Raw genomic sequence first — 27,740 nt, forward strand, 5'->3', positions numbered from 1 at the left:
GAGGGTGAGAGTGGGGATGAGTGGGTCAGACAGGGGTTTAGTGTGGGAGGAGACAGAGGGAGGGTGAGAGTGGGGATGAGTGGGTCAGACAGGGGTTTAGTGTGGGAGGTGACAGAGGGAGGGTGAGAGTGGGGATGAGTGGGTCTGACAGGGGTTTAGTGTGGGAGGAGACAGAGGGAGGGTGAGAGTGGTGATGAGTGGGTCAGACAGGGGTTTAGTGTGGGAGGAGACAGAGGGAGGGTGAGAGTGATGGACGGAGTGGGTCAGACAGAGGTTTAGTGTGGGAGGAGACAGAGGGAGGGTGAGAGTGTGGATGAGTGGGTCAGACAGGGGTTTAGTGTGGGAGGAGACAGAGGGAGGGTGAGAGTGAGGATGAGTGGGTCAGACAGGGGTTTAGTGTGGGAGGAGACAGAGGGAGGGTGAGAGTGGGGATGAGTGGGTCAGACAGGGGTTTAGTGTGGGAGGAGACAGAGGGAGGGTGAGAGTGATGGACGGAGTGGGTCAGACAGGGGTTTAGTGTGGGAGGAGACAGAGGGAGGGTGAGAGTGGGGATGTGTGGGTCAGACAGGGGTTTAGTGTGGGAGGAGACAGAGGGAGGGTGAGAGTGGGGATGAGTGGGTCAGACAGGGGTTTAGTGTGGGAGGAGACAGAGGGAGGGTGAGAGTGGGGATGTGTGGGTCAGACAGGGGTTTAGTGTGGGAGGAGACAGAGGGAGGGTGAGAGTGATGGACGGAGTGGGTCAGACAGGGGTTTAGTGTGGGAGGAGACAGAGGGAGGGTGAGAGTGGGGATGAGTGGGTCAGACAGGGGTTTAGTGTGGGAGGAGACAGAGGGAGTGTGAGAGTGGGGATGAGTGGGTCAGACAGGGGTTTAGTGTGGGAGGAGACAGAGGGAGGGTGAGAGTGGGGATGAGTGGGTCTGACAGGGGTTTAGTGTGGGAGGAGACAGAGGGAGGGTGAGAGTGGGGATGTGTGGGTCAGACAGGGGTTTATTGTGGGAGGAGACAGAGGGAGGGTGAGAGTGGGGATGTGTGGGTCAGACAGGGGTTTAGTGTGGGAGGAGACAGAGGGAGGGTGAGAGTGGGGATGAGTGGGTCAGACAGGGGTTTAGTGTGGGAGGAGACAGAGGGAGGGTGAGAGTGGGGATGAGTGGGTCAGACAGGGGTTTAGTGTGGGAGGAGACAGAGGGAGTGGGGATCAGTGGGTCAGACAGGGGTTTAGTGTGGGAGGAGAGAGATGGAGGGTGAGAGTGGGGATGACTGGGTCAGACAGGGGTTTAGTGTGGGAGGAGACAGAGGGAGGGTGATGGGGAGTGATGGACGGAGTGGGGTTTGTCAGCGTTTAGAGGTGAGGGAGACAGAGAGGGAGTGTGTGAGTGAGGATGAGTGGGTTAGGCAGGGGTTCATTGCGGGAGAGAGCGAGGGAGGGTGACGGGGAGTGATGGATGGAGTGAGGTGTGTCGGGGTTCAGAGCGGAGTGAGGCAGAGAGGGAGGGTAACGGGTGTTAAGAATGGATTGGGGTAAGGCAAGGATTGTGCGAGATAGGCGTGGGTGAAGAGACAGACAGGGAGGGTGAGAGAGAGGGGTGTGATGGAGGGAGGTGAAATGAGAGGGAGGGAGTGACTCCACATGGAATGTCAGTTTAGATTTCGTTGTGCGGATGGGTGTGAGGGAGGAACGAAGCATGTTTTCACTGTGTGTCATTTTACTGGTCACAACGGGCTTGCTATCTGGGTGCAGACATGTGTGGCAACGGTTCTGGGTCTCCCATCGCGTACGTTCAGGTGTGTTGGCTGTTACTGCAAATGACACATTTTACTGCATGTTTTGATGTAAAATGGAGGTGTGCTTGATGCAGTGCCCTCTCCAGACCACCAGACTCAAATGTTCCCTTCCCCAAGCAGTAAGGCTGATCAACACCTCCACCCACTGACTCATCCCCCCCCACATCACCACTAACCCACCCCTCCACACCCCACACCACGACTGACCCACCCCTCCACATCCCACATCATCACTAACCCACCCTCCACATCCCACACCACCACTAACCCACCCCTCCACATCCCACACCACCACTAACCCACCCCACCACATCTCACATCATCACTAACCCACCCCTCCACATCTCACATCATCACTAACCCACCCTCCACATCCCACACCACCACTAACCCACCCCACCACATCTCACATCATCACTAACCCACCCCTCCACATCACATCATCACTAACCCACCCCTCCACATCACATCATCACTAACCCACCCCTCCACACCCCACACCACCACTAACCCACCCCTCCACATTCCACACCACCACTAACCCACCCCTCCACACCCCACACCATCACTAACCCACCCTCCACATCCCACACCACCACTAACCCACCCCACCACATCCCACACCATCACTAACCCACCCCTCCACATCCCACACCATCACTAACCCACCCCTCCACATCCCACACCATCACTAACCCACCCCTCCACATCCCACACCATCACTAACCCACCCCTCCACATCCCACACCATCACTAACCCACCCCTCCACATCCCACACCATCACTAACCCACCCCTCCACATCCCACACCATCACTAACCCATCCCTCCACATCCCACACCATCACTAACCCACCCCTCCACATCCCACACCATCATTAACCCACCCCTCCACATCCCACACCATCACTAACCCACCCCTCCACATCCCACACCATCACTGACCCACCCCTCCACATCCCACAGCATCACTAACCCACCCTCCACATCCCACACCACCACTAACCCACCCCTCCACATCCCACACCATCACTAACCCACCCTCCACATCCCACTCCATCACTAACCCACCCTCCACATCCCACACCACCACTAACCCACCCCTCCACATCCCACACCATCACTAACCCACCCCTCCACATCCCACAGCATCACTAACCCACCCTCCACATCCCACACCACCACTAACCCACCCCTCCACATCCCACACCATCACTAACCCACCCTCCACATCCCACACCATCACTAACCCACCCTCCACATCCCCCACCACCACTAACCCACCCTCCACATCCCACACCATCACTAATCCACCCTCCACATCCCCCACCACCACTAACCCACCCTCCACATCCCACACCATCACTAACCCACCCTCCACATCCCACACCACCACTAACCCACCCCTCCACATCCCACACCACTACTAACCCACCCCTCCACATCCCACACCATCAGTGACCCACCCCTCCACATCCCACACCATCGCTAACCCACCCTCCACATCCCACACCATCAGTGACCCACCCCTCCACATCCCACACCATCGCTAACCCACCCTCCACATCCCACACCATCACTAACCCACCCTCCACATCCCACACCACCACTAACCCACCCCTCCACATCCCACACCACCACCAACCCACCCCTCCCCATCCCACACCTCCACTAACCCACCCCTCCACATCCCACACCACTACTAACCCACCCCTCCACATCCCACAGCATCACTAACCCACCCTCCACATCCCACACCATCAGTGACCCACCCCTCCACATCCCACACCATCACTAACCCACCCTCCACATCCCACACCATCACTAACCCACCCCTCCACATCCCACACCTCCACTCACACCCTCCACATCCCACACCATCAGCCAGCAGCACTTTACCACTTCCTGTCGGTTCCCTTGTGTTCAGACAGTCCTGTCAGTTTATGGACATGCAATCGATCGATCTACACAGTCAGTCCTGTGTATTTACATTTACTACAGTGTTCTCGATGACGAGCCATGGAAAGGATCAGCATGCTGTTGTAGTCTCGGCTTGCTGAGACAGAGTAGGGAGAGACCGGTGAGACAGTGAGGGAGGAGGGAGTGATGAAGAGTGGCTGAGAGTGAGGGACGCAGGGTGAAAGAGAGGGGCTCACCATGATGTTGGGCAGTGTGGCGTATCTCGGCTCGTTGAGTCGGAGGTCTGAGGTGAGCACGGCAGGGAGCCGCAGGGATACTGTCTCCAGTCCCCCATCCACCTCCCTCACCACCTCCAGTTGCCCATCCTCCACCTTCACCTCCGATGCAAATGTGCCCTGTCGGGTAGAAAGACAGTCAGTCTGTGCCTCTCCCTCGCACTCCCTCATCACCACCCCTCTCGCAGCGCTCCCTCATCACCGGTCCTCCCTCCTCACCACCCCTCCCACAGCGCTCCCTCATCACTGGTCCTCCCTCCTCACCACCCCTCCCATGGCGCTCCCTCATCACCGGTCCTCCCTCCTCACCACCCCTCATTCGTCAATCCCTCATCACCGGTCCTCCCTCCTCACCACCCCTCCCACGGCGCTCCCTCATCACCGGTCCTCCCTCCTCACCACCCCTCCCACGGCGCTCCCTCATCACCGGTCCTCCCTCCTCACCACCCCTCTCGCAGCGCTCCCTCATCACCGGTCCTCCCTCCTCACCACCCCTCCCTCGCACTCCCTCCTCACCACCCCTCTCACAGCGCTCCCTCATCACCGGTCCTCCCTCCTCACCACCCCTCCCACGGCGCTCCCTCATCACTGGTCATCCCTCCTCACCACCCCTCCCTCGCACTCCCTCCTCACCACCCCTCCCACAGCGCTCCCTCATCACCGGTCCTCCCTCCTCACCACCCCTCCCACAGCGCTCCCTCATCACCGGTCCTCCCTCCTCACCACCCCTCCCACGGCGCTCCCTCATCACTGGTCATCCCTCCTCACCACCCCTCCCTCGCACTCCCTCCTCACCACCCCTCCCTCGCACTCCTTCCTCACCACCCCTCCCACGGCACTCCCTCATCACCGGTCCTCCCTCCTCACCACCCCTCCCACAGCGCTCCCTCATCACCGGTCCTCCCTCCTCACCACCCCTCCCACAGCGCTCACTCATCACCGGTCCTCCCTCCTCACCACCCCTCCCACAGCGCTCCCTCATCACCGGTCCTCCCTCCTCACCACCCCTCCCACGGCGCTCCCTCATCACCGGTCCTCCCTCCTCACCACCCCTCCCACGGCGCTCCCTCATCACCGGTCCTCCCTCCTCACCACCCCTCTCGCAGCGCTCCCTCATCACCGGTCCTCCCTCCTCACCACCCCTCCCATGGCTCTCCCTCCTCACCACCCCTCCCTCGCACTCCCTCCTCACCACCCCTCCCACAGCGCTCCCTCCTCACCACCCCTCCCTCGCACTCCCTCCTCACCACCCCTCCCTCGCACTCCCTCCTCACCACCCCTCCCACAGCGCTCCCTCATCACCGGTCCTCCCTCCTCACCACCCCTCCCTCGCGCTCCCTCCTCACCACCCCTCCCACAGCGCTCCCTCCTCACCACCCCTCTCACAGCGCTCCCTCATCACCGGTCCTCCCTCCTCACCACCCCTCCCACAGCGCTCACTCATCACCGGTCCTCCCTCCTCACCACCCCTCTCACAGCGCTCCCTCATCACCGGTCCTCCCTCCTCACCTCCCCTCCCACAGCGCTCCCTCCTCACCACCCCTCCCTCCTCACCACCCCTCCCACAGCACTCCCTCATCACCGGTCCTCCCTCCTCACCACCCCTCCCACAGCGCTCCCTCATCACCGGTCCTCCCTCCTCACCACCCCTCCCACAGCGCTCCCTCATCACCGGTCCTCCCTCCTCACCACCCCTCCCACAGCACTCCCTCATCACCGGTCCTCCCTCCTCACCACCCCTCCCACGGCACTCCCTCATCACCGGTCCTCCCTCCTCACCACCCCTCCCACAGCGCTCCCTCCTCACCACCCCTCCCTCGCACTCCCTCCTCACCACCCCTCCCACAGCGCTCACTTTGAACCGCTCACTCCCATGGTGCTCACCGCTCACCGCCCCACCCAAGGCACTTCCTTATCACCGGCCCTCCCATGGGCCCTCATTGCCTTTCCCACAGTGCTCCCTTCTTAACGTCCCACCCACAGTGCTTATCCCTGAATGTCCTTCCTTCCTCCTCCCTACCTGTGGCCAATCAAGAAGAGCGGCTGTCATCTGACCAGTCTGGTTACAATCATCATCGATTGCCTGTTGGGGCAGGCAGAGGGAATGGTAAGTGATGGGGGGGGCAGCCTCCCCCTGCAAACACAAGGAACTCTTCTATACCCATACCCTTAAATTGGACTCCCTAGTTCCATATCTCCCTCCCAGAGATCCCCCTTTCATGAGCCCCCCTGTCAAGCTTCCCCCCGAAAATGCATTGGCCTCCTCTACTGACAGGCAGGAGAAGCAACCGCTCATATCGCACTTGGGTAGCCTCCAGCCTGAAAGTACTGATTTCTGTCCCCCTCCCTCTTCTCTCTTTTTCTATCCCCCATTCCGGTTACCCTCTCATCCTTTCTTCTCACCTGTCCATCATCTTCATCTGGTTCCTCTCCATTTCTCCCATGTTCAATTGTCCTTCACCTATCACCTCCCAGCCTCTCACATCGATTCCACCCCCACCTGGTCTCACCATCTCCTGCCAGTTTGTACCCCTCCCCATCCATCTTATGCTGGCTTCTGCCCCCTCCCTTTCCAGTCCTGTTTGTTCATTTCTTTAGATGCCTGCTGGCCTGCTGAGTTTTGTGTGTTTTGCTCTGGACTTCCAGCACCTGCAGAATCTCCAGGGTTTATGGCCTTTAGGGAAGCATTTGTTCTTGTATCACGGATCAGGAGTTGGAAATGGAGAAAAGTTCCTGACACTCACTGGCGATCATGCAGAATGGCTGCATCTCCAGATTTCACCTCCCCACATCTGGCTACATCAACCATCAATCTTCTTCAGCTCATTTCTCTTACAGCCCAGCCTCGGACAGCTGGTTCAGCCCTCGGAGACAGTAAGGCACAAGCCTCATCAAGCCTGCTCCACTATTCCATCATGGCTGATTTATTATCCTTTTCAACCACTTTTCTGTCTTCTATCTCTAACCTTTGAAACCCTGACTAGTCGATAACCTATCAACCTCTGCTTTAAATATCTCCAATGACTTGGCCTCCATAGCCGTCTGTGGCAATAAATTCCACAGATTCACCACCCTCTGTCTAAGAAAGAAATTCCTCCTCTTATGTGCTTGTATTCTCAGTTTGTGCCACCTGGTCAAGACTCACCCACCATAGGAAACATTCTCCCTATCTAGTCCTTTAAATCCCTCCTCGTTCTTTTAAACTCCTCTGAATCATTCTCCGAACCCCCTCTGAATCCTCTCAAAGCCAGCACATCCCTTTTTTGGATAAGGGATCCAAAACAGCTCAAAATACTCCAAGTGAGGTCTCGCCAGTGCTTCATAAAGCCTCAGCGTCACATCCTCGCTTTAATATTCTAGTCCTCTAGGAATGAATACTAACATTGTACTTGCCTTCTTCACCACCAACTCAACCTGCAAGACCAGAGAAGGGTGACCTCCCGAGCCCTGCATTACACCTGGGGTGTCCTGCCGGTTGGGGCACCTTAACGGGAAATCGATTCGGGACATTGGGGGATGTTGGGGATGGATTTTAGAAGCAGAATCAGGTTCATTATCACTAATTTAGATGTCACAAAATTTGCAATTCTGCACAGCAAAGACATAGAATTACTGGGAGTTCCGGGGATGGTGGTGGGGAACCCATGGGGTCACAGGGAGAACATGCAGACAGCACTGGAAGCCAGGGTCAAACTGGGCTTCAGGGGGTGCACCGATGGGTTAATCCTTAAGGATTAGAGGTCGCTGTTTAAACATGAGATGAGATCAGAAATCAGCGGCATGCTGTTGCCCTGCAGCGGCACATTGCTGTATATAAAATCACTAAGTTACAATCAACCACAAATCAATCCAAAGGTAGGGAGTGTAAGACAGTAGAACAAGGAATAGTGAGGCAGCGTTCATGGACCATTTGATGGGAGAGTGAAAGAAGATTGATTGATTTATCAAGACACATGGGGGAATGGGGGCTGTTGCACCAAGCAACCCCTAATTTAACCCCAGAGTCAGTATGGGACAATTTACGGTGACCAATTAACCTTCAAACCATGAGTATGTTTTGGAATCCAGCACACCCGAAGAAAAACCGTAAGTTCCACGGAGAGGCCATACAGATGACGTAGCAAATGAATTCCAAAGTCTGGCTCGAGAATGGCTCCGGGGGCTGCGTTTTGTTCTGTGTGTGAGATGTGGGAATTCAGGGAGACAGACCTCCAGCCTCACAGCCCACCACATTTGCACCAGGTGCACTGGGCTGCAGCTCCTCAGAGAAGGTATTAAGGAACTGCAACTGCAGCTCCATGACCTTCAGCTCATATGGGAGAACGAAGAAGTGACTGACAGTCACCTCGAGCCTGCGGGAGGCAGGTAACTGGGTGACTGTGAGGAGAAGGAAGCAAAATGGACAACCAGTGCAGAGTACCCTCATGGCCGTTCACCGCAAAAATACTGATACCAATTTGTTTATTGTTGAGGGAGAAAACCTATCGGGGGCGGGGGTGGGGGGAGCCACAGCAACTGGGTCTTTGACTCTGAGTCTGGGGCTGTGGCCCAGTCTTAGTACATACTGCATGAACAATGCAGGCAGGAAGGAAGAGGTCCTGATAGAGATTTTAGGGAACCAGATAGAAAGCTAAAAAACAGGACCTCTAGGGTAGTAATCTCCAGATTACTGCCTGTGCCATGCACCAGTGAGGGTAAAAATAGGATGATTTGGCAGATGAATGTGTGGCTGAGGATATGCTGCAGTGGGCAGGTTTACAAGCAGATGATGGGTGTAACGTGAATGTAAGGAAGGACAAGCCAATGATTGGGTACAAATGCAGACCGAGCAAAGAGTCAAATTGTACCACAGAGGCAAAATTCAAAAAGGCAAAGAATGCAGTACTCAAGGTGCTGTATTTAAATGCATGTAGTATTCAGAATAAGGGGGACGAACTCGCGGCACAATGAGAGATTGGTCGGTGTGACAATATAGACATCATAGTTGGGGGCTTATGATCGAAGGATATGCTTTGTATTGAAAGGACAGGCAGGAAGGTGTAGGTGGTGCTGTGACTCTGTTAGTAAGAGATGGAATTACATCTCCAGAAAGAGGTGACATAGGGTCAGAGAATATTGTGTCTTTGTGGGGGGAGTTAAGAAACTGCAAGCGTGAAAGAAACATTATGGGAATCATATACAGGCTTCCAAATAGTAGCCAAGATTGCAAAGGGAGCTGGAAAAGTGGATAATGTCACAACTGCAGTGGGGAACCATAAGGCAGAGGAGCAGAATTAGGCCATTTGGCCCATCGAGTCTGTTCTGCCATTCAATCATGGTTGATCGTACTTTCTCCTGCTCAGTCACACACCCACCCTTCTCCCTGTAACCTTCGCCGTCACGTCCAATCAAGGGTCTATCAAGCTCTGTCTCAAATACACCCGATGACCTGGCCTCCTGTCATAAATTCCACAAGTTCACCACCCTCCGGCTAAAGAAATTCCTCCGCATCTCTGTTCGAAATGGATACCTCTCTACCCTGAGGCTGTGTCCTCTTGTCCAAGACTGCCCCGAAATGCCAGGGGATTGGGAAAATCAGTTTGGTGCTGAACCACAAGAGAGGGAATTTGTTCAATGAGAACGAGATGGTTTTTGAGATGGCTTCAGCCTACCTGGGGAAAGGCAATCTTAGATTGGGTGTTGCTTAATAACCCAGATCTTATCAGGGTGCTTAATGTGAAGGAACCCTGAGGAAGGGATCACAATATGATTGAATTCATACTGCAAGTTGCGAAGGAGAAGCGTAAGTCGTATGTATCAGTCTCACAATGGAATGAACGGAATTACAGAGGCATGAGAGGAGCTTGCCCAGGTAGATTGGAGGGGGATACTGGCACAGCAGAGATGGCTGAAGTTTCTGCAAACAGTTCACAAGGCACTGCATAGATATGTCCCACAGAAAAAGTAGTTCTCAAATGGCAACTGTGGCTGACAAAGAAAGTTAAGGACTGCATAAAAGACAAGGAAAGGGCATATAAGGTAGCAAAAGTGAATGGGAAGTTGAATGATTAGGAAGCTGTTAAAACCCAACAAAAGGCATCTAGAAAGCTATAGGGAGGGAAAATATGAAATAATATAAATAATATAAGCAGGATACTAGAAGTTTTTTTTCAGTTATATAGAGAGAAAAAGGGAGGTGAGAGTCGATATTAGACCACTGGAAAGTGATGCTGGTGAGGTAGTAATGGGGGACAAAGAAATGGCAGAGAACTAAATGAGTATTTTGCATCAGTCTTCACCGTGGAAGACACGAGCAGTGTGCCAGAGGTTCATGAGTGAGTGCTATTGCTGCTACAAAGGAAAAAATGCTAGGCACACTCAAAAAGGTCTTAAAGTAGATAAGGCACCTGGACCAGATGGACGACATCCCAGAGCCCTGAGAGAGCTTGCTGAAGAGATAACAGATGCATTGGTCATGATCTTTCAAGAATCACTTGACTCTGCTATGGTCCCAGAGGAATGGAAGACTGTAAATGTCACTCCACTCTTTAAGAAGGGAAGAAGGCAAAGGAGAGGAAATTATAGGTCAGTTAGCCTAGCTTCAGTGGTTGGGAATGTGTTGGTGTCTATTATTAAGGATGAGTTTTGAAGTACTTGGAGACTAATGATAATAAGTCAAAGTCAGCATGGTTTCTGAAACGGAAAACCTTCCCTGACAAATCTGTTAGAGTTCTTCAAGGAAGTAACCAGCGAAGGAGAGACAGTGGATGCCATTTCAGAAGGCGTTTGATAAGGTGGCTCACATGAGGTTATTTAACAAGATAAAATCCTATGGCATTACAGGAAATATACTGGCATGAATAGAATGGCTGACAGGCAGGAGGCAGCAAGTGGGAATAAGGGGGGGGGGGGTTTCTAGTCGGCTGCTCGTGAGTAGTGGTGTTTCTCGGGGTCAGTATTGGACTGCTACACAATGTCAGTGAATTGAGGGCTTTGAGGCACAGTTTGCAGATGATAAGAAGATAGTTGGAGGAGTGGGTAGTGCTGAGGAAGCAATGCATTTACAGCAGGACAGACAAAATGGAAGAATGGCCAAAAAAGTGGCAGATGGAATACAGTGCTGGAAAATGTATGAAAATGCATTTTGGTAAAAGGAACAACAGTGTGGACGATTATCCAAATGGGGAGAAGTTCAAACATTAGAGGTGCAGAGGGACTTAGGCAAGAAGGTTAATTTACAGATTGAATCTGTGGTAAAGGCGGCAAATGCAATGTTGATACTTATTTCAAGAGGAATAAAATATAAAAACAAGGACATAATGCTGAGCCTTTATAAGACACTAGTCAGGCCACACGGAGTATTATCAACAGTTTTGGGCCTCAGTTTTGATATCTCAGAAAGGATGTGTTGTTATTGGAGAGAGTCCAGAGGAAGTTCACGAGGATGATGCCGGGAATGAAGGGGTTAACATATGAAGAGCATTTGGCAGCTTTGGGCCTGTACTCACTGGAATTTAGAAGAATATGGGGAGATCTCATTGAAACCTACTGAATGTTGAAAGGACTGGATAGGGTGGATGTGGGGAGGATGTTTCCGATGGTGAAAGGACTGGATAGGGTGGATGTGGAGAGGATGTTTCCTGTGGTGAAAGGACTGGATAGGGTGGATGTGCAGAGGATGTTTCCTGTGGAGAAAGGACTGCATAGGGTGGATGTGGAGAGGATGTTTCCAGTGGTGAAAGGACTGGATAGGGAGGATGTGGAGAGGATGTTTCCAGTGGTGAAAGGACTGGATAGGGTGGATGTGGAGAGGATGTTTCCTATGGTGAAAGGACTGGATAGGGTGGATGTGGAGAGGATGTTTCCTATGGTGAAAGGACTGGATAGGGTGGATGTGGAGATGATGTTTCCTGTGGTGAAAGGACTGGATAGGGAGGATGTGGAGAGGATGTTTCCAGTGGTGAAAGGACTGGATAGGGTGGATGTGGAGAGGATGTTTCCTGTGGTGAAAGGACTGGATAGGGTGGATGTGGAGAGGATGTTTCCTATGATGAAAGGACTGGATAGGGTGGATGTGGAGAGGATGTTTCCTATGGTGAAAGGACTGGATAGGGTGGATGTGGAGATGATGTTTCCTATGGTGAAAGGACTGGATAGGGTGGATGTGGAGATGATGTTTCCTATGGTGAAAGGACTGGATAGGGTGGATGTGGAGAGGATGTTTCCTGTGGTGAAAGGACTGGATAGGGTGGATGTGGAGAGGATGTTTCCTGTGGTGAAAGGACTGGATAGGGTGGATGTGGAGAGGATGTTTCCTGTCGTGAAAGGAATGGATAGGGTGGATGTGGAGAGGATGTTTCCTGTGGTGAATGGACTGGATAGGGTGGATGTGGAGAGGATGTTTCCTGTGGTGAAAGGACTGGATAGGGTGGATGTGGAGAGGATGTTTCCTATGGTGAAAGGACTGGATAGGGTGGATGTGGAGAGGATGTTTCCTATGGTGAAAGGACTGGATAGGGTGGATGTGGAGATGATGTTTCCTGTGGTGAAAGGACTGGATAGGGTGGATGTGGAGAGGATGTTTCCTGTGGTGAAAGGACTGGATAGGGTGGATGTGGAGAGGATGTTTCCTGTGGTGAAAGGACTGGTTAGGGTGGATGTGGAGAGGATGTTTCCTGTGGTGAAAGGACTGGTTAGGGTGGATGTGGAGAGGATGTTTCCTGTGGTGAAAGGACTGGATAGGGTGGATGTGGAGAGGATGATTCCTGTGGTGAAAGGACTGGATAGGGTGGATGTGGAGAGGATGTTTCCCATGGTGAAAGGACTGGATAGGGTGGATGTGGAGAGGATGTTTCCTGTGGTGAAAGGACTGGATAGAGTGGATGTGGAGAGGATGTTTCCTATGGTGAAAGGACTGGATAGGGTGGATGTGGAGAGGATGTTTCCTGTGGTGAAAGGACTGGATAGGGTGGATGTGGAGAGGATGTTTCCTGTGGTGAAAGGACTGGATAGGGTGGATGTGGAGAGGATGTTTCCTGTGGTGAAAGGACTGGATAGGGAGGATGTGGAGAGGATGTTTCCAGTGGTGAAAGGACTGGATAGGGTGGATGTGGAGAGGATGTTTCCTGTGGTGAAAGGACTGGATAGGGTGGATGTGGAGAGGATGTTTCCTGTGGTGAAAGGACTGGATAGGGAGGATGTGGAGAGGATGTTTCCAGTGGTGAAAGGACTGGATAGGGTGGATGTGGAGAGGATGTTTCCTGTGGTGAAAGGACTGGATAGGGTGGATGTGGAGAGGATGTTTCCTGTGGTGAAAGGACTGGATAGGGTGGATGTGGAGAGGATGTTTCCTGTGGTGAAAGGACTGCATAGGGTGGATGTGGAGAGGATGTTTCCTGTGGTGAAAGAACTGGATAGGGTGGATGTGGAGAGGATGTTTCCTGTGGTGAAAGGAGTGGATAGGGTGGATGGGGAGAGGATGTTTCCTATGGTGAAAGGACTGGATAGGGTGGATGTGGAGAGGATGTTTCCTGTGGTGAAAGGACTGGATAGGGTGGATGTGGAGAGGATGTTTCCTGTCGTGAAAGGACTGGATAGGGTGGATGTGGAGAGGATGTTTCCTGTCGTGAAAGGACTGGATAGGGTGGATGTGGAGAGGATGTTTCCTGTGGTGAATGGACTGGTTAGGGTGGATGTGGAGAGGATGTTTCCTGTGGTGAATGGACTGGATAGGGTGGATGTGGAGAGGATGTTTCCTGTGGTGAATGGACTGGATAGGGTGGATGTGGAGAGGATGTTTCCTGTGGTGAATGGACTGGATAGGGTGGATGTGGAGAGGATGTTTCCTGTGGTGAAAGGACTGGATAAGGTGGATGTGGAGAGGATGTTTCCTGTGGTGAAAGGACTGGATAGGGTGGATGTGGGGAGGATGTTTCCTGTGGTGAAAGGACTGGATAGGGTGGATGTGGAGAGGATGTTTCCTGTGGTGAAAGGACTGGATAGGGTGGATGTGGAGAGGATGTTTCCTGTGGTGAAAGGACTGGATAGGGAGGATGTGGAGAGGATGTTTCCAGTGGTGAAAGGACTGGATAGGGTGGATGTGGAGAGGATGTTTCCTGTGGTGAAAGGACTGGATAGGGTGGATGTGGAGAGGATGTTTCCTGTGGTGAAAGGACTGTATAGGGTGGACGTGGAGATGATGTTTCCTGTGGTGAAAGGACTGGATAGGGTGGATGTGGAGAGGATGTTTCCTGTGGTGAAAGGACTGGACAGGGTGGATGTGGAGAGGATGTTTCCTGTGGTGAAAGGACTGGATAGGGAGGATGTGGAGAGGATGTTTCCAGTGGTGAAAGGACTGGATAGGGTGGATGTGGAGAGGATGTTTCCTGTGGTGAAAGGACTGGATAGGGTGGATGTGGAGAGGATGTTTCCTGTGGTGAAAGGACTGTATAGGGTGGACGTGGAGATGATGTTTCCTGTGGTGAAAGGACTGGATAGGGTGGATGTGGAGAGGATGTTTCCTGTGGTGAAAGGACTGGACAGGGTGGATGTGGAGATGATGTTTCCTATGGTGAAAGGACTGGATAGGGTGGATGTGGAGATGATGTTTCCTATGGTGAAAGGACTGCATACGGTGGATGTGGAGAGGATGTTTCCTGTGGTGAAAGGACTGGATAGGGTGGATGCGGAGAGGATGTTTCCTGTGGTGAAAGGACTGGATAGGGTGGATGTGGAGAGGATGTTTCCTATGGTGAAAGGACTGGATAGGGTGGATGTGGAGAGGATGTTTCCTGTGGTGAAAGGACTGGATAGGGTGGATGTGGAGAGGATGTTTCCTGTGGTGAAAGGACTGGATAGGGTGGATGTGGAGAGGATGTTTCCTGTCGTGAAAGGACTGGATAGGGTGGATGTGGAGAGGATGTTTCCTGTGGTGAATGGACTGGATAGGGTGGATGTGGAGAGGATGTTTCCTGTGGTGAAAGGACTGGATAGGGTGGATGTGGAGATGATGTTTCCTAAGGTGAAAGGACTGGATAGGGTGGATGTGGAGAGGATGTTTCCTGTGGTGAAAGGACTGGATAGGGAGGATGTGGAGAGGATGTTTCCAGTGGTGAAAGGACTGGATAGGGTGGATGTGGAGAGGATGTTTCCTGTGGTGAAAGGACTGGATAGGGTGGATGTGGAGAGGATGTTTCCTATGGTGAAAGGACTGGATAGGGTGGATGTGGAGAGGATGTTTCCTATGGTGAAAGGACTGGATAGGGTGGATGTGGAGATGATGTTTCCTATGGTGAAAGGACTGGATAGGGTGGATGTGGAGAGGATGTTTGCTATGGTGAAAGGACTGGATAGGGTGGATGTGGAGAGGATGTTTCCAGTGGTGAAAGGACTGGATAGGGTGGACGTGGAGATGATGTTTCCTATGGTGAAAGGACTGGATAGGGTGGATGTGGAGAGGATGTTTCCTGTGGTGAAAGGACTGGATAGGGTGGATGTGGAGAGGATGTTTCCTGTGGTGAAAGGACTGGATAGGGTGGATGTGGAGATGATGTTTCCTATGGTGAAAGGACTGGATAGGGTGGATGTGGAGAGGATGTTTCCTGTGGTGAATGGACTGGATAGGGTGGATGTGGAGATGATGTTTCCTATGGTGAAAGGACTGGATAGGGTGGATGTGGAGAGGATGTTTCCTGTGGTGAAAGGACTGGATAGGGTGGATGTGGAGAGGATGTTTCCTATGTGAAAGCACTGGATAGGGTGGATGTGGAGAGGATGTTTCCTGTGGTGAAAGGACTGGATAGGGTGGATGTGGAGAGGATGTTTCCTATGGTGAAAGGACTGGATAGGGTGGATGTGGAGATGATGTTTCCTATGGTGAAAGGACTGGATAAGGTGGATGTGGAGAGGATGTTTCCTGTGGTGAAAGGACTGGACAGGGTGGATGTGGAGAGGATGTTTCCTGTGGTGAATGGACTGGATAGGGTGGTTGTGGAGAGGATGTTTCCTGTGGTGAAAGGACTGGATAGGGTGGATGTGGAGAGGATGTTTCCTATGGTGAAAGGACTGGATTGGGTGGATGTGGAGAGGATGTTTCCTGTGGTGAAAGGACTGGATAGGGTGGATGTGGAGAGGATGTTTACTGTGGTGAAAGGACTGGATAGGGTGGATGTGGAGAGGATGTTTCCTGTGGTGAAAGGACTGGATAGGGTGGATGTGGAGAGGATGTTTCCTGTGGTGAAAGGACTGGATAGGGTGGATGTGGAGAGAATGTTTCCTGTCGTGAAAGGACTGGATAGGGTGGATGTGGAGAGGATGTTTCCTGTGGTGAAAGGACTGGATAGGGTGGATGTGGAGAGGATGTTTCCTGTGGTGAAAGGACTGGATAGGGTGGATGTGGAGAGGATGTTTCCTGTGGTGAAAGGACTGGATAGGGTGGATGTGGAGAGGATGTTTCCTGTCGTGAAAGGAATGGATAGGGTGGATGTGGAGAGGATGTTTCCTGTGGTGAATGGACTGGATAGGGTGGATGTGGAGAGGATGTTTCCTGTGGTGAAAGGACTGGATAGGGTGGATGTGGAGAGGATGTTTCCTATGGTGAAAGGACTGGATAGGGTGGATGTGGAGAGGATGTTTCCTATGGTGAAAGGACTGGATAGGGTGGATGTGGAGATGATGTTTCCTGTGGTGAAAGGACTGGATAGGGTGGATGTGGAGAGGATGTTTCCTGTGGTGAAAGGACTGGATAGGGTGGATCTGGAGAGGATGTTTCCTGTGGTGAAAGGACTGGTTAGGGTGGATGTGGAGAGGATGTTTCCTGTGGTGAAAGGACTGGTTAGGGTGGATGTGGAGATGATGTTTCCTGTGGTGAAAGGACAGGATAGGGTGGATGTGGAGAGGATGATTCCTGTGGTGAAAGGACTGGATAGGGTGGATGTGGAGAGGATGTTTCCCATGGTGAAAGGACTGGATAGGGTGGATGTGGAGAGGATGATTCCTGTGGTGAAAGGACTGGATAGGGTGGATGTGGAGAGGATGTTTCCCATGGTGAAAGGACTGGATAGGGTGGATGTGGAGAGGATGTTTCCTGTGGTGAAAGGACTGGATAGAGTGGATGTGGAGAGGATGTTTCCTATGGTGAAAGGACTGGATAGGGTGGATGTGGAGAGGATGTTTCCTGTGGTGAAAGGACTGGATAGGGTGGATGTGGAGAGGATGTTTCCTGTGGTGAAAGGACTGGATAGGGTGGATGTGGAGAGGATGTTTCCTGTGGTGAAAGGACTGGATAGGGAGGATGTGGAGAGGATGTTTCCAGTGGTGAAAGGACTGGATAGGGTGGATGTGGAGAGGATGTTTCCTGTGGTGAAAGGACTGGATAGGGTGGATGTGGAGAGGATGTTTCCTGTGGTGAAAGGACTGGATAGGGAGGATGTGGAGAGGATGTTTCCAGTGGTGAAAGGACTGGATAGGGTGGATGTGGAGAGGATGTTTCCTGTGGTGAAAGGACTGGATAGGGTGGATGTGGAGAGGATGTTTCCTGTGGTGAAAGGACTGGTTAGGGTGGATGTGGAGAGGATGTTTCCTGTGGTGAAAGGACTGGTTAGGGTGGATGTGGAGATGATGTTTCCTGTGGTGAAAGGACTGGATAGGGTGGATGTGGAGAGGATGATTCCTGTGGTGAAAGGACTGGATAGGGTGGATGTGGAGAGGATGTTTCCCATGGTGAAAGGACTGGATAGGGTGGATGTGGAGAGGATGTTTCCTGTGGTGAAAGGACTGGATAGAGTGGATGTGGAGAGGATGTTTCCTATGGTGAAAGGACTGGATAGGGTGGATGTGGAGAGGATGTTTCCTGTGGTGAAAGGACTGGATAGGGTGGATGTGGAGAGGATGTTTCCTGTGGTGAAAGGACTGGATAGGGTGGATGTGGAGAGGATGTTTCCTGTGGTGAAAGGACTGGATAGGGAGGATGTGGAGAGGATGTTTCCAGTGGTGAAAGGACTGGATAGGGTGGATGTGGAGAGGATGTTTCCTGTGGTGAAAGGACTGGATAGGGTGGATGTGGAGAGGATGTTTCCTGTGGTGAAAGGACTGGATAGGGAGGATGTGGAGAGGATGTTTCCAGTGGTGAAAGGACTGGATAGGGTGGATGTGGAGAGGATGTTTCCTGTGGTGAAAGGACTGGATAGGGTGGATGTGGAGAGGATGTTTCCTGTGGTGAAAGGACTGGATAGGGTGGATGTGGAGAGGATGTTTCCTGTGGTGAAAGGACTGCATAGGGTGGATGTGGAGAGGATGTTTCCTGTGGTGAAAGGACTGGATAGGGTGGATGTGGAGAGGATGTTTCCTGTGGTGAAAGGAGTGGATAGGGTGGATGGGGAGAGGATGATTCCTATGGTGAAAGGACTGGATAGGGTGGATGTGGAGAGGATGTTTTCTGTGGTGAAAGGACTGGATAGGGTGGATGTGGAGAGGATGTTTCCTGTCGTGAAAGGACTGGATAGGGTGGATGTGGAGAGGATGTTTCCTGTCGTGAAAGGACTGGATAGGGTGGATGTGGAGAGGATGTTTCCTGTGGTGAATGGACTGGTTAGGGTGGATGTGGAGAGGATGTTTCCTGTGGTGAATGGACTGGATAGGGTGGATGTGGAGAGGATGTTTCCTGTGGTGAATGGACTGGATAGGGTGGATGTGGAGAGGATGTTTCCTGTGGTGAATGGACTGGATAGGGTGGATGTGGAGAGGATGTTTCCTGTGGTGAAAGGACTGGATAAGGTGGATGTGGAGAGGATGTTTCCTGTGGTGAAAGGACTGGATAGGGTGGATGTGGGGAGGATGTTTCCTGTGGTGAAAGGACTGGATAGGGTGGATGTGGAGAGGATGTTTCCTGTGGTGAAAGGACTGGATAGGGTGGATGTGCAGAGGATGTTTCCTGTGGTGAAAGGACTGGATAGGGAGGATGTGGAGAGGATGTTTCCAGTGGTGAAAGGACTGGATAGGGTGGATGTGGAGAGGATGTTTCCTGTGGTGAAAGGACTGGATAGGGTGGATGTGGAGAGGATGTTTCCTGTGGTGAAAGGACTGTATAGGGTGGACGTGGAGATGATGTTTCCTGTGGTGAAAGGACTGGATAGGGTGGATGTGGAGAGGATGTTTCCTGTGGTGAAAGGACTGGACAGGGTGGATGTGGAGATGATGTTTCCTATGGTGAAAGGACTGGATAGGGTGGATGTGGAGATGATGTTTCCTATGGTGAAAGGACTGCATACGGTGGATGTGGAGAGGATGTTTCCTGTGGTGAATGGACTGGATAGGGTGGATGTGGAGAGGATGTTTCCTGTGGTGAAAGGACTGGATAGGGTGGATGTGGAGAGGATGTTTCCTATGGTGAAAGGACTGGATAGGGTGGATGTGGAGAGGATGTTTCCTGTGGTGAAAGGACTGGATAGGGTGGATGTGGAGAGGATGTTTCCTGTGGTGAAAGGACTGGATAGGGTGGATGTGGAGAGGATGTTTCCTGTCGTGAAAGGACTGGATAGGGTGGATGTGGAGAGGATGTTTCCTGTGGTGAATGGACTGGATAGGGTGGATGTGGAGAGGATGTTTCCTGTGGTGAAAGGACTGGATAGGGTGGATGTGGAGATGATGTTTCCTAAGGTGAAAGGACTGGATAGGGTGGATGTGGAGAGGATGTTTCCTGTGGTGAAAGGACTGGATAGGGAGGATGTGGAGAGGATGTTTCCAGTGGTGAAAGGACTGGATAGGGTGGATGTGGAGAGGATGTTTCCTGTGGTGAAAGGACTGGATAGGGTGGATGTGGAGAGGATGTTTCCTATGGTGAAAGGACTGGATAGGGTGGATGTGGAGAGGATGTTTCCTATGGTGAAAGGACTGGATAGGGTGGATGTGGAGATGATGTTTCCTATGGTGAAAGGACTGGATAGGGTGGATGTGGAGAGGATGTTTCCTATGGTGAAAGGACTGGATAGGGTGGATGTGGAGAGGATGTTTCCAGTGGTGAAAGGACTGGATAGGGTGGACGTGGAGATGATGTTTCCTATGGTGAAAGGACTGGATAGGGTGGATGTGGAGAGGATGTTTCCTGTGGTGAAAGGACTGGATAGGGTGGATGTGGAGAGGATGTTTCCTGTGGTGAAAGGACTGGATAGGGTGGATGTGGAGATGATGTTTCCAATGGTGAAAGGACTGGATAGGGAGGATGTGGAGAGGATGTTTCCTGTGGTGAATGGACTGGATAGGGTGGATGTGGAGATGATGTTTCCTATGGTGAAAGGACTGGATAGGGTGGATGTGGAGAGGATGTTTCCTGTGGTGAAAGGACTGGATAGGGTGGATGTGGAGAGGATGTTTCCTATGTGAAAGCACTGGATAGGGTGGATGTGGAGAGGATGTTTCCTGTGGTGAAAGGACTGGATAGGGTGGATGTGGAGAGGATGTTTCCTATGGTGAAAGGACTGGATAGGGTGGATGTGGAGATGATGTTTCCTATGGTGAAAGGACTGGACAGGGTGGATGTGGAGAGGATGTTTCCTGTGGTGAATGGACTGGATAGGGTGGTTGTGGAGAGGATGTTTCCTGTGGTGAAAGGACTGGATAGGGTGGATGTGGAGAGGATGTTTCCTATGGTGAAAGGACTGGATTGTGTGGATGTGGAGAGGATGTTTCCTGTGGTGAAAGGACTGGATAGGGTGGATGTGGAGAGGATGTTTCCTGTGGTGAAAGGACTGGATAGGGTGGATGTGGAGAGGATGTTTCCTGTGGTGAAAGGACTGGATAGGGTGGATGTGGAGAGGATGTTTCCTGTGGTGAAAGGACTGGATAGGGTGGATGTGGAGAGAATGTTTCCTGTCGTGAAAGGACTGGATAGGGTGGATGTGGAGAGGATGTTTCCTGTGGTGAAAGGACTGGATAGGGTGGATGTGGAGAGGATGTTTCCTGTGGTGAAAGGACTGGATAGGGTGGATGTGGAGAGGATGTTTCCTGTGGTGAAAGGACTGGATAGGGTGGATGTGGAGAGGATGTTTCCTGTGGTGAAAGGACTGGATAGGGAGGATGTGGAGAGGATGTTTCCATTGTGAAAGGAATGGATAGGGTGGATGTGGAGAGGATGTTTCCTGTGGTGAAAGGACTGGATAGGGTGGATGTGGAGAGGATGTTTCCTATGGTGAAAGGACTGGATAGGGTGGATGTGGAGAGGATGTTTCCTGTGGTGAAAGGACTGGATAGTGTGGATGTGGAGAGGATGTTTCCTGTGGTGAAAGGACTGGATAGGGTGGATGTGGAGATGATGTTTCCTGTGGTGAAAGGACTGGATAGGGTGGATGTGGAGATGATGTTTCCTATGGTGAAAGGACTGGATAGGGTGGATGTGGAGAGGATGTTTCGTATGGTGAAAGGACTGGATAGGGTGGATGTGGAGAGGATGTTTCTTGTGGTGAAAGGACTGGTTAGGGTGGATGTGGAGAGGATGTTTCCTGTGGTGAAAGGACTGGATAGGGTGGATGTGGAGAGGATGATTCCTGTGGTGAAAGGACTGGATAGGGTGGATGTGGAGACGATGTTTCCTATGGTGAAAGGACTGGATAGGGTGGATGTGGAGAGGATGTTTCCTGTGGTGAAAGGACTGGATAGGGTGGATGTGGAGAGGATGTTTCCTATGGTGAAAGGACTGGATAGGGTGGATGTGGAGAGGATGTTTCCTGTGATGAAAGGACTGGATAGGGTGGATGTGGAGAGGATGTTTCCTGTCGTGAAAGGACTGGATAGGGTGGATGTGGAGAGGATGTTTCCTGTGGTGAATGGACTGGATAGGGTGGATGTGGAGAGGACGTTTCCTGTGGTGAATGGACTGGATAGGGTGGATGTGGAGAGGATGTTTCCTGTGGTGAAAGGACTGGATAGGGTGGATGTGGAGAGGATGTTTCCTGTGGTGAATGGACTAGATAGGGTGGATGTGGAGAGGATGTTTCCTGTGGTGAAAGGACTGGATAGGGAGGATGTGGAGAGGATGTTTCCAGTGGTGAAAGGACTGGATAGGGTGGATGTGGAGAGGATGTTTCCTGTGGTGAAAGGACTGGATAGGGTGGATGTGGAGAGGATGTTTCCTATGGTGAAAGGACTGGATAGGGTGGATGTGGAGTGGATGTTTCCTATGGTGAAAGGACTGGATAGGGTGGATGTGGAGATGATGTTTCCTATGGTGAAAGGACTGGATAGGGTGGATGTGGAGAGGATGTTTCCTATGGTGAAAGGACTGGATAGGGTGGATGTGGAGAGGATGTTTCCAGTGGTGAAAGGACTGGATAGGGTGGACGTGGAGATGATGTTTCCTATGGTGAAAGGACTGGATAGGGTGGATGTGGAGAGGATGTTTCCTGTGGTGAAAGGACTGGATAGGGTGGATGTGGAGAGGATGTTTCCTGTGGTGAATGGACTGGATAGGGTGGATGTGGAGATGATGTTTCCTATGGTGAAAGGACTGGATAGGGTGGATGTGGAGAGGATGTTTCCTGTGGTGAATGGACTGGATAGGGTGGATGTGGAGATGATGTTTCCTATGGTGAAAGGACTGGATAGGGTGGATGTGGAGAGGATGTTTCCTGTGGTGAAAGGACTGGATAGGGTGGATGTGGAGAGGATGTTTCCTATGTGAAAGCACTGGATAGGGTGGATGTGGAGAGGATGTTTCCTGTGGTGAAAGGACTGGATAGGGTGGACGTGGAGATGATGTTTCCTATGGTGAAAGGACTGGATAGGGTGGATGTGGAGAGGATGTTTCCTGTGGTGAAAGGACTGGATAGGGTGGATGTGGAGAGGATGTTTCCTGTGGTGAATGGACTGGATAGGGTGGATGTGGAGAGGATGTTTCCTGTGGTGAAAGGACTGGATAGGGTGCATGTGGAGAGGATGTTTCCTGTGGTGAAAGGACTGGATAGGGTGGATGTGGAGAGGATGTTTCCTATGTGAAAGCACTGGATAGGGTGGATGTGGAGAGGATGTTTCCTGTGGTGAAAGGACTGGATAGGGTGGATGTGGAGAGGATGTTTCCTATGGTGAAAGGACTGGATAGGGTGGATGTGGAGAGGATGTTTCCTGTGGTGAAAGGACTGGATAGGGTGGATGTGGAGAGGATGTTTCCTGTGGTGAAAGGACTGGATAGGGTGGATGTGGAGATGATGTTTCCTATGGTGAAAGGACTGGATAAGGTGGATGTGGAGAGGATGTTTCCTGTGGTGAAAGGACTGGACAGGGTGGATGTGGAGAGGATGTTTCCTGTGGTGAATGGACTGGATAGGGTGGTTGTGGAGAGGATGTTTCCTGTGGTGAAAGGACTGGATTGGGTGGATGTGGAGAGGATGTTTCCTGTGGTGAAAGGACTGGATAGGGTGGATGTGGAGAGGATGTTTCCTGTGGTGAAAGGACTGGATAGGGTGGATGTGGAGAGGATGTTTCCTGTGGTGAAAGGACTGGATAGGGTGGATGTGGAGAGGATGTTTCCTGTGGTGAAAGGACTGGATAGGGTGGATGTGGAGAGAATGTTTCCTGTCCTGAAAGGACTGGATAGGGTGGATGTGGAGAGGATGTTTCCTGTGGTGAAAGGACTGGATAGGGTGGATGTGGAGAGGATGTTTCCTGTGGTGAAAGGACTGGTTAGGGTGGATGTGGAGAGGATGTTTCCTGTGGTGAAAGGACTGGATAGGGTGGATGTGGAGAGGATGTTTCCTATGGTGAAAGGACTGGATAGGGTGGATGTGGAGTGGATGTTTCCTATGGTGAAAGGACTGGATAGGGTGGATGTGGAGATGATGTTTCCTATGGTGAAAGGACTGGATAGGGTGGATGTGGAGAGGATGTTTCCTATGGTGAAAGGACTGGATAGGGTGGATGTGGAGAGGATGTTTCCAGTGGTGAAAGGACTGGATAGGGTGGACGTGGAGATGATGTTTCCTATGGTGAAAGGACTGGATAGGGTGGATGTGGAGAGGATGTTTCCTGTGGTGAAAGGACTGGATAGGGTGGATGTGGAGAGGATGTTTCCTGTGGTGAATGGACTGGATAGGGTGGATGTGGAGATGATGTTTCCTATGGTGAAAGGACTGGATAGGGTGGATGTGGAGAGGATGTTTCCTGTGGTGAATGGACTGGATAGGGTGGATGTGGAGATGATGTTTCCTATGGTGAAAGGACTGGATAGGGTGGATGTGGAGAGGATGTTTCCTGTGGTGAAAGGACTGGATAGGGTGGATGTGGAGAGGATGTTTCCTGTGGTGAAAGGACTGGATAGGGTGGATGTGGAGAGGATGTTTCCTATGTGAAAGCACTGGATAGGGTGGATGTGGAGAGGATGTTTCCTGTGGTGAAAGGACTGGATAGGGTGGACGTGGAGATGATGTTTCCTATGGTGAAAGGACTGGATAGGGTGGATGTGGAGAGGATGTTTCCTGTGGTGAAAGGACTGGATAGGGTGGATGTGGAGAGGATGTTTCCTGTGGTGAATGGACTGGATAGGGTGGATGTGGAGATGATGTTTCCTATGGTGAAAGGACTGGATAGGGTGGATGTGGAGAGGATGTTTCCTGTGGTGAATGGACTGGATAGGGTGGATGTGGAGATGATGTTTCCTATGGTGAAAGGACTGGATAGGGTGGATGTGGAGAGGATGTTTCCTGTGGTGAAAGGACTGGATAGGGTGGATGTGGAGAGGATGTTTCCTGTGGTGAAAGGACTGGATAGGGTGGATGTGGAGAGGATGTTTCCTATGTGAAAGCACTGGATAGGGTGGATGTGGAGAGGATGTTTCCTGTGGTGAAAGGACTGGATAGGGTGGATGTGGAGAGGATGTTTCCTATGGTGAAAGGACTGGATAGGGTGGATGTGGAGAGGATGTTTCCTGTGGTGAAAGGACTGGATAGGGTGGATGTGGAGAGGATGTTTCCTGTGGTGAAAGGACTGGATAGGGTGGATGTGGAGATGATGTTTCCTATGGTGAAAGGACTGGATAAGGTGGATGTGGAGAGGATGTTTCCTGTGGTGAAAGGACTGGACAGGGTGGATGTGGAGAGGATGTTTCCTGTGGTGAATGGACTGGATAGGGTGGTTGTGGAGAGGATGTTTCCTGTGGTGAAAGGACTGGATTGGGTGGATGTGGAGAGGATGTTTCCTGTGGTGAAAGGACTGGATAGGGTGGATGTGGAGAGGATGTTTCCTGTGGTGAAAGGACTGGATAGGGTGGATGTGGAGAGGATGTTTCCTGTGGTGAAAGGACTGGATAGGGTGGATGTGGAGAGGATGTTTCCTGTGGTGAAAGGACTGGATAGGGTGGATGTGGAGAGAATGTTTCCTGTCGTGAAAGGACTGGATAGGGTGGATGTGGAGAGGATGTTTCCTGTGGTGAAAGGACTGGATAGGGTGGATGTGGAGAGGATGTTTCCTGTGGTGAAAGGACTGGTTAGGGTGGATGTGGAGAGGATGTTTCCTGTGGTGAAAGGACTGGATAGGGTGGATGTGGAGAGGATGATTCCTGTGGTGAAAGGACTGGATAGGGTGGATGTGGAGAGGATGTTTCCTATGGTGAAAGGACTGGATAGGGTGGATGTGGAGAGGATGTTTCCTGTGGTGAAAGGACTGGATAGGGTGGATGTGGAGAGGATGTTTCCTATGGTGAAAGGACTGGATAGGGTGGATGTGGAGAGGATGTTTCCTGTGATGAAAGGACTGGATAGGGTGGATGTGGAGAGGATGTTTCCTGTCGTGAAAGGACTGGATAGGGTGGATGTGGAGAGGATGTTTCCTGTGGTGAATGGACTGGATAGGGTGGATGTGGAGAGGACGTTTCCTGTGGTGAATGGACTGGATAGGGTGGATGTGGAGAGGATGTTTCCTGTGGTGAAAGGACTGGATAGGGTGGATGTGGAGAGGATGTTTCCTGTCGTGAAAGGACTGGATAGGGTGGATGTGGAGAGGATGTTTCCTGTGGTGAATGGACTGGATAGGGTGGATGTGGAGAGGATGTTTCCTGTGGTGAAAGGACTGGATAGGGTGGATGTGGAGAGGATGTTTCCTATGTGAAAGCACTGGATAGGGTGGATGTGGAGAGGATGTTTCCTGTCGTGAAAGGACTGGATAGGGTGGATGTGGAGAGGATGTTTCCTATGGTGAAAGGACTGGATAGGGTGGATGTGGAGAGGATGTTTCCTATGGTGAAAGGACTGGATAGGGTGGATGTGGAGAGGATGTTTCCTGTGGTGAAAGGACTGGATAGGGTGGATGTGGAGATGATGTTTCCTATGGTGAAAGGACTGGATAAGGTGGATGTGGAGAGGATGTTTCCTGTGGTGAAAGGACTGGACAGGGTGGATGTGGAGAGGATGTTTCCTGTGGTGAATGGACTGGATAGGGTGGTTGTGGAGAGGATGTTTCCTGTGGTGAAAGGACTGGATTGGGTGGATGTGGAGAGGATGTTTCCTGTGGTGAAAGGACTGGATAGGGTGGATGTGGAGAGGATGTTTCCTGTGGTGAAAGGACTGGATAGGGTGGATGTGGAGAGGATGTTTCCTGTGGTGAAAGGACTGGATAGGGTGGATGTGGAGAGGATGTTTCCTGTGGTGAAAGGACTGGATAGGGTGGATGTGGAGAGGATGTTTCCTGTGGTGAAAGGACTGGATAGGGAGGATGTGGAGAGGATGTTTCCATTGTGAAAGGAATGGATAGGGTGGATGTGGAGAGGATGTTTCCTGTGGTGAAAGGACTGGATAGGGTGGATGTGGAGAGGATGTTTCCTATGGTGAAAGGACTGGATAGGGTGGATGTGGAGAGGATGTTTCCTGTGGTGAAAGGACTGGATAGTGTGGATGTGGAGAGGATGTTTCCTGTGGTGAAAGGACTGGATAGGGTGGATGTGGAGATGATGTTTCCTGTGGTGAAAGGACTGGATAGGGTGGATGTGGAGATGATGTTTCCTATGGTGAAAGGACTGGATAGGGTGGATGTGGAGAGGATGTTTCGTATGGTGAAAGGACTGGATAGGGTGGATGTGGAGAGGATGTTTCCTGTGGTGAAAGGACTGGTTAGGGTGGATGTGGAGAGGATGTTTCCTGTGGTGAAAGGACTGGATAGGGTGGATGTGGAGAGGATGATTCCTGTGGTGAAAGGACTGGATAGGGTGGATGTGGAGACGATGTTTCCTATGGTGAAAGGACTGGATAGGGTGGATGTGGAGAGGATGTTTCCTGTGGTGAAAGGACTGGATAGGGTGGATGTGGAGAGGATGTTTCCTATGGTGAAAGGACTGGATAGGGTGGATGTGGAGAGGATGTTTCCTGTGATGAAAGGACTGGATAGGGTGGATGTGGAGAGGATGTTTCCTGTCGTGAAAGGACTGGATAGGGTGGATGTGCAGAGGATGTTTCCTGTGGTGAATGGACTGGATAGGGTGGATGTGGAGAGGACGTTTCCTGTGGTGAATGGACTGGATAGGGTGGATGTGGAGAGGATGTTTCCTGTGGTGAAAGGACTGGATAGGGTGGATGTGGAGAGGATGTTTCCTGTCGTGAAAGGACTGGATAGGGTGGATGTGGAGAGGATGTTTCCTGTGGTGAATGGACTGGATAGGGTGGATGTGGAGAGGATGTTTCCTGTGGTGAAAGGACTGGATAGGGAGGATGTGGAGAGGATGTTTCCAGTGGTGAAAGGACTGGATAGGGTGGATGTGGAGAGGATGTTTCCTGTGGTGAAAGGACTGGATAGGGTGGATGTGGAGAGGATGTTT

General features: G+C 51.7%; 1 protein-coding gene across 1 annotated transcript in view; it reads right to left on the reverse strand.

Annotated features, from left to right (window-relative positions):
- Positions 1-3,730: 3,730 nt before the first annotated feature.
- The window catches only part of LOC132387005 (electron transfer flavoprotein subunit beta-like), a 39,599-nt gene continuing 15,589 nt past the window's right edge, over positions 3,731-27,740 (reverse strand). The window contains exons 2-3 of the mRNA XM_059959360.1: positions 5,997-6,059; positions 3,731-4,096 (exon numbers count right to left, since the gene is read on the reverse strand). Coding sequence (XP_059815343.1) covers positions 3,746-4,096; positions 5,997-6,059 — 414 coding nt within the window. The 3' untranslated portion in view covers positions 3,731-3,745. The remainder of the gene's footprint in view (positions 4,097-5,996; positions 6,060-27,740) is intronic.

This window comes from Hypanus sabinus, unplaced genomic scaffold (assembly GCF_030144855.1).
Source record: "Hypanus sabinus isolate sHypSab1 unplaced genomic scaffold, sHypSab1.hap1 scaffold_1472, whole genome shotgun sequence".
NCBI lineage: Eukaryota > Metazoa > Chordata > Chondrichthyes > Myliobatiformes > Dasyatidae > Hypanus > Hypanus sabinus.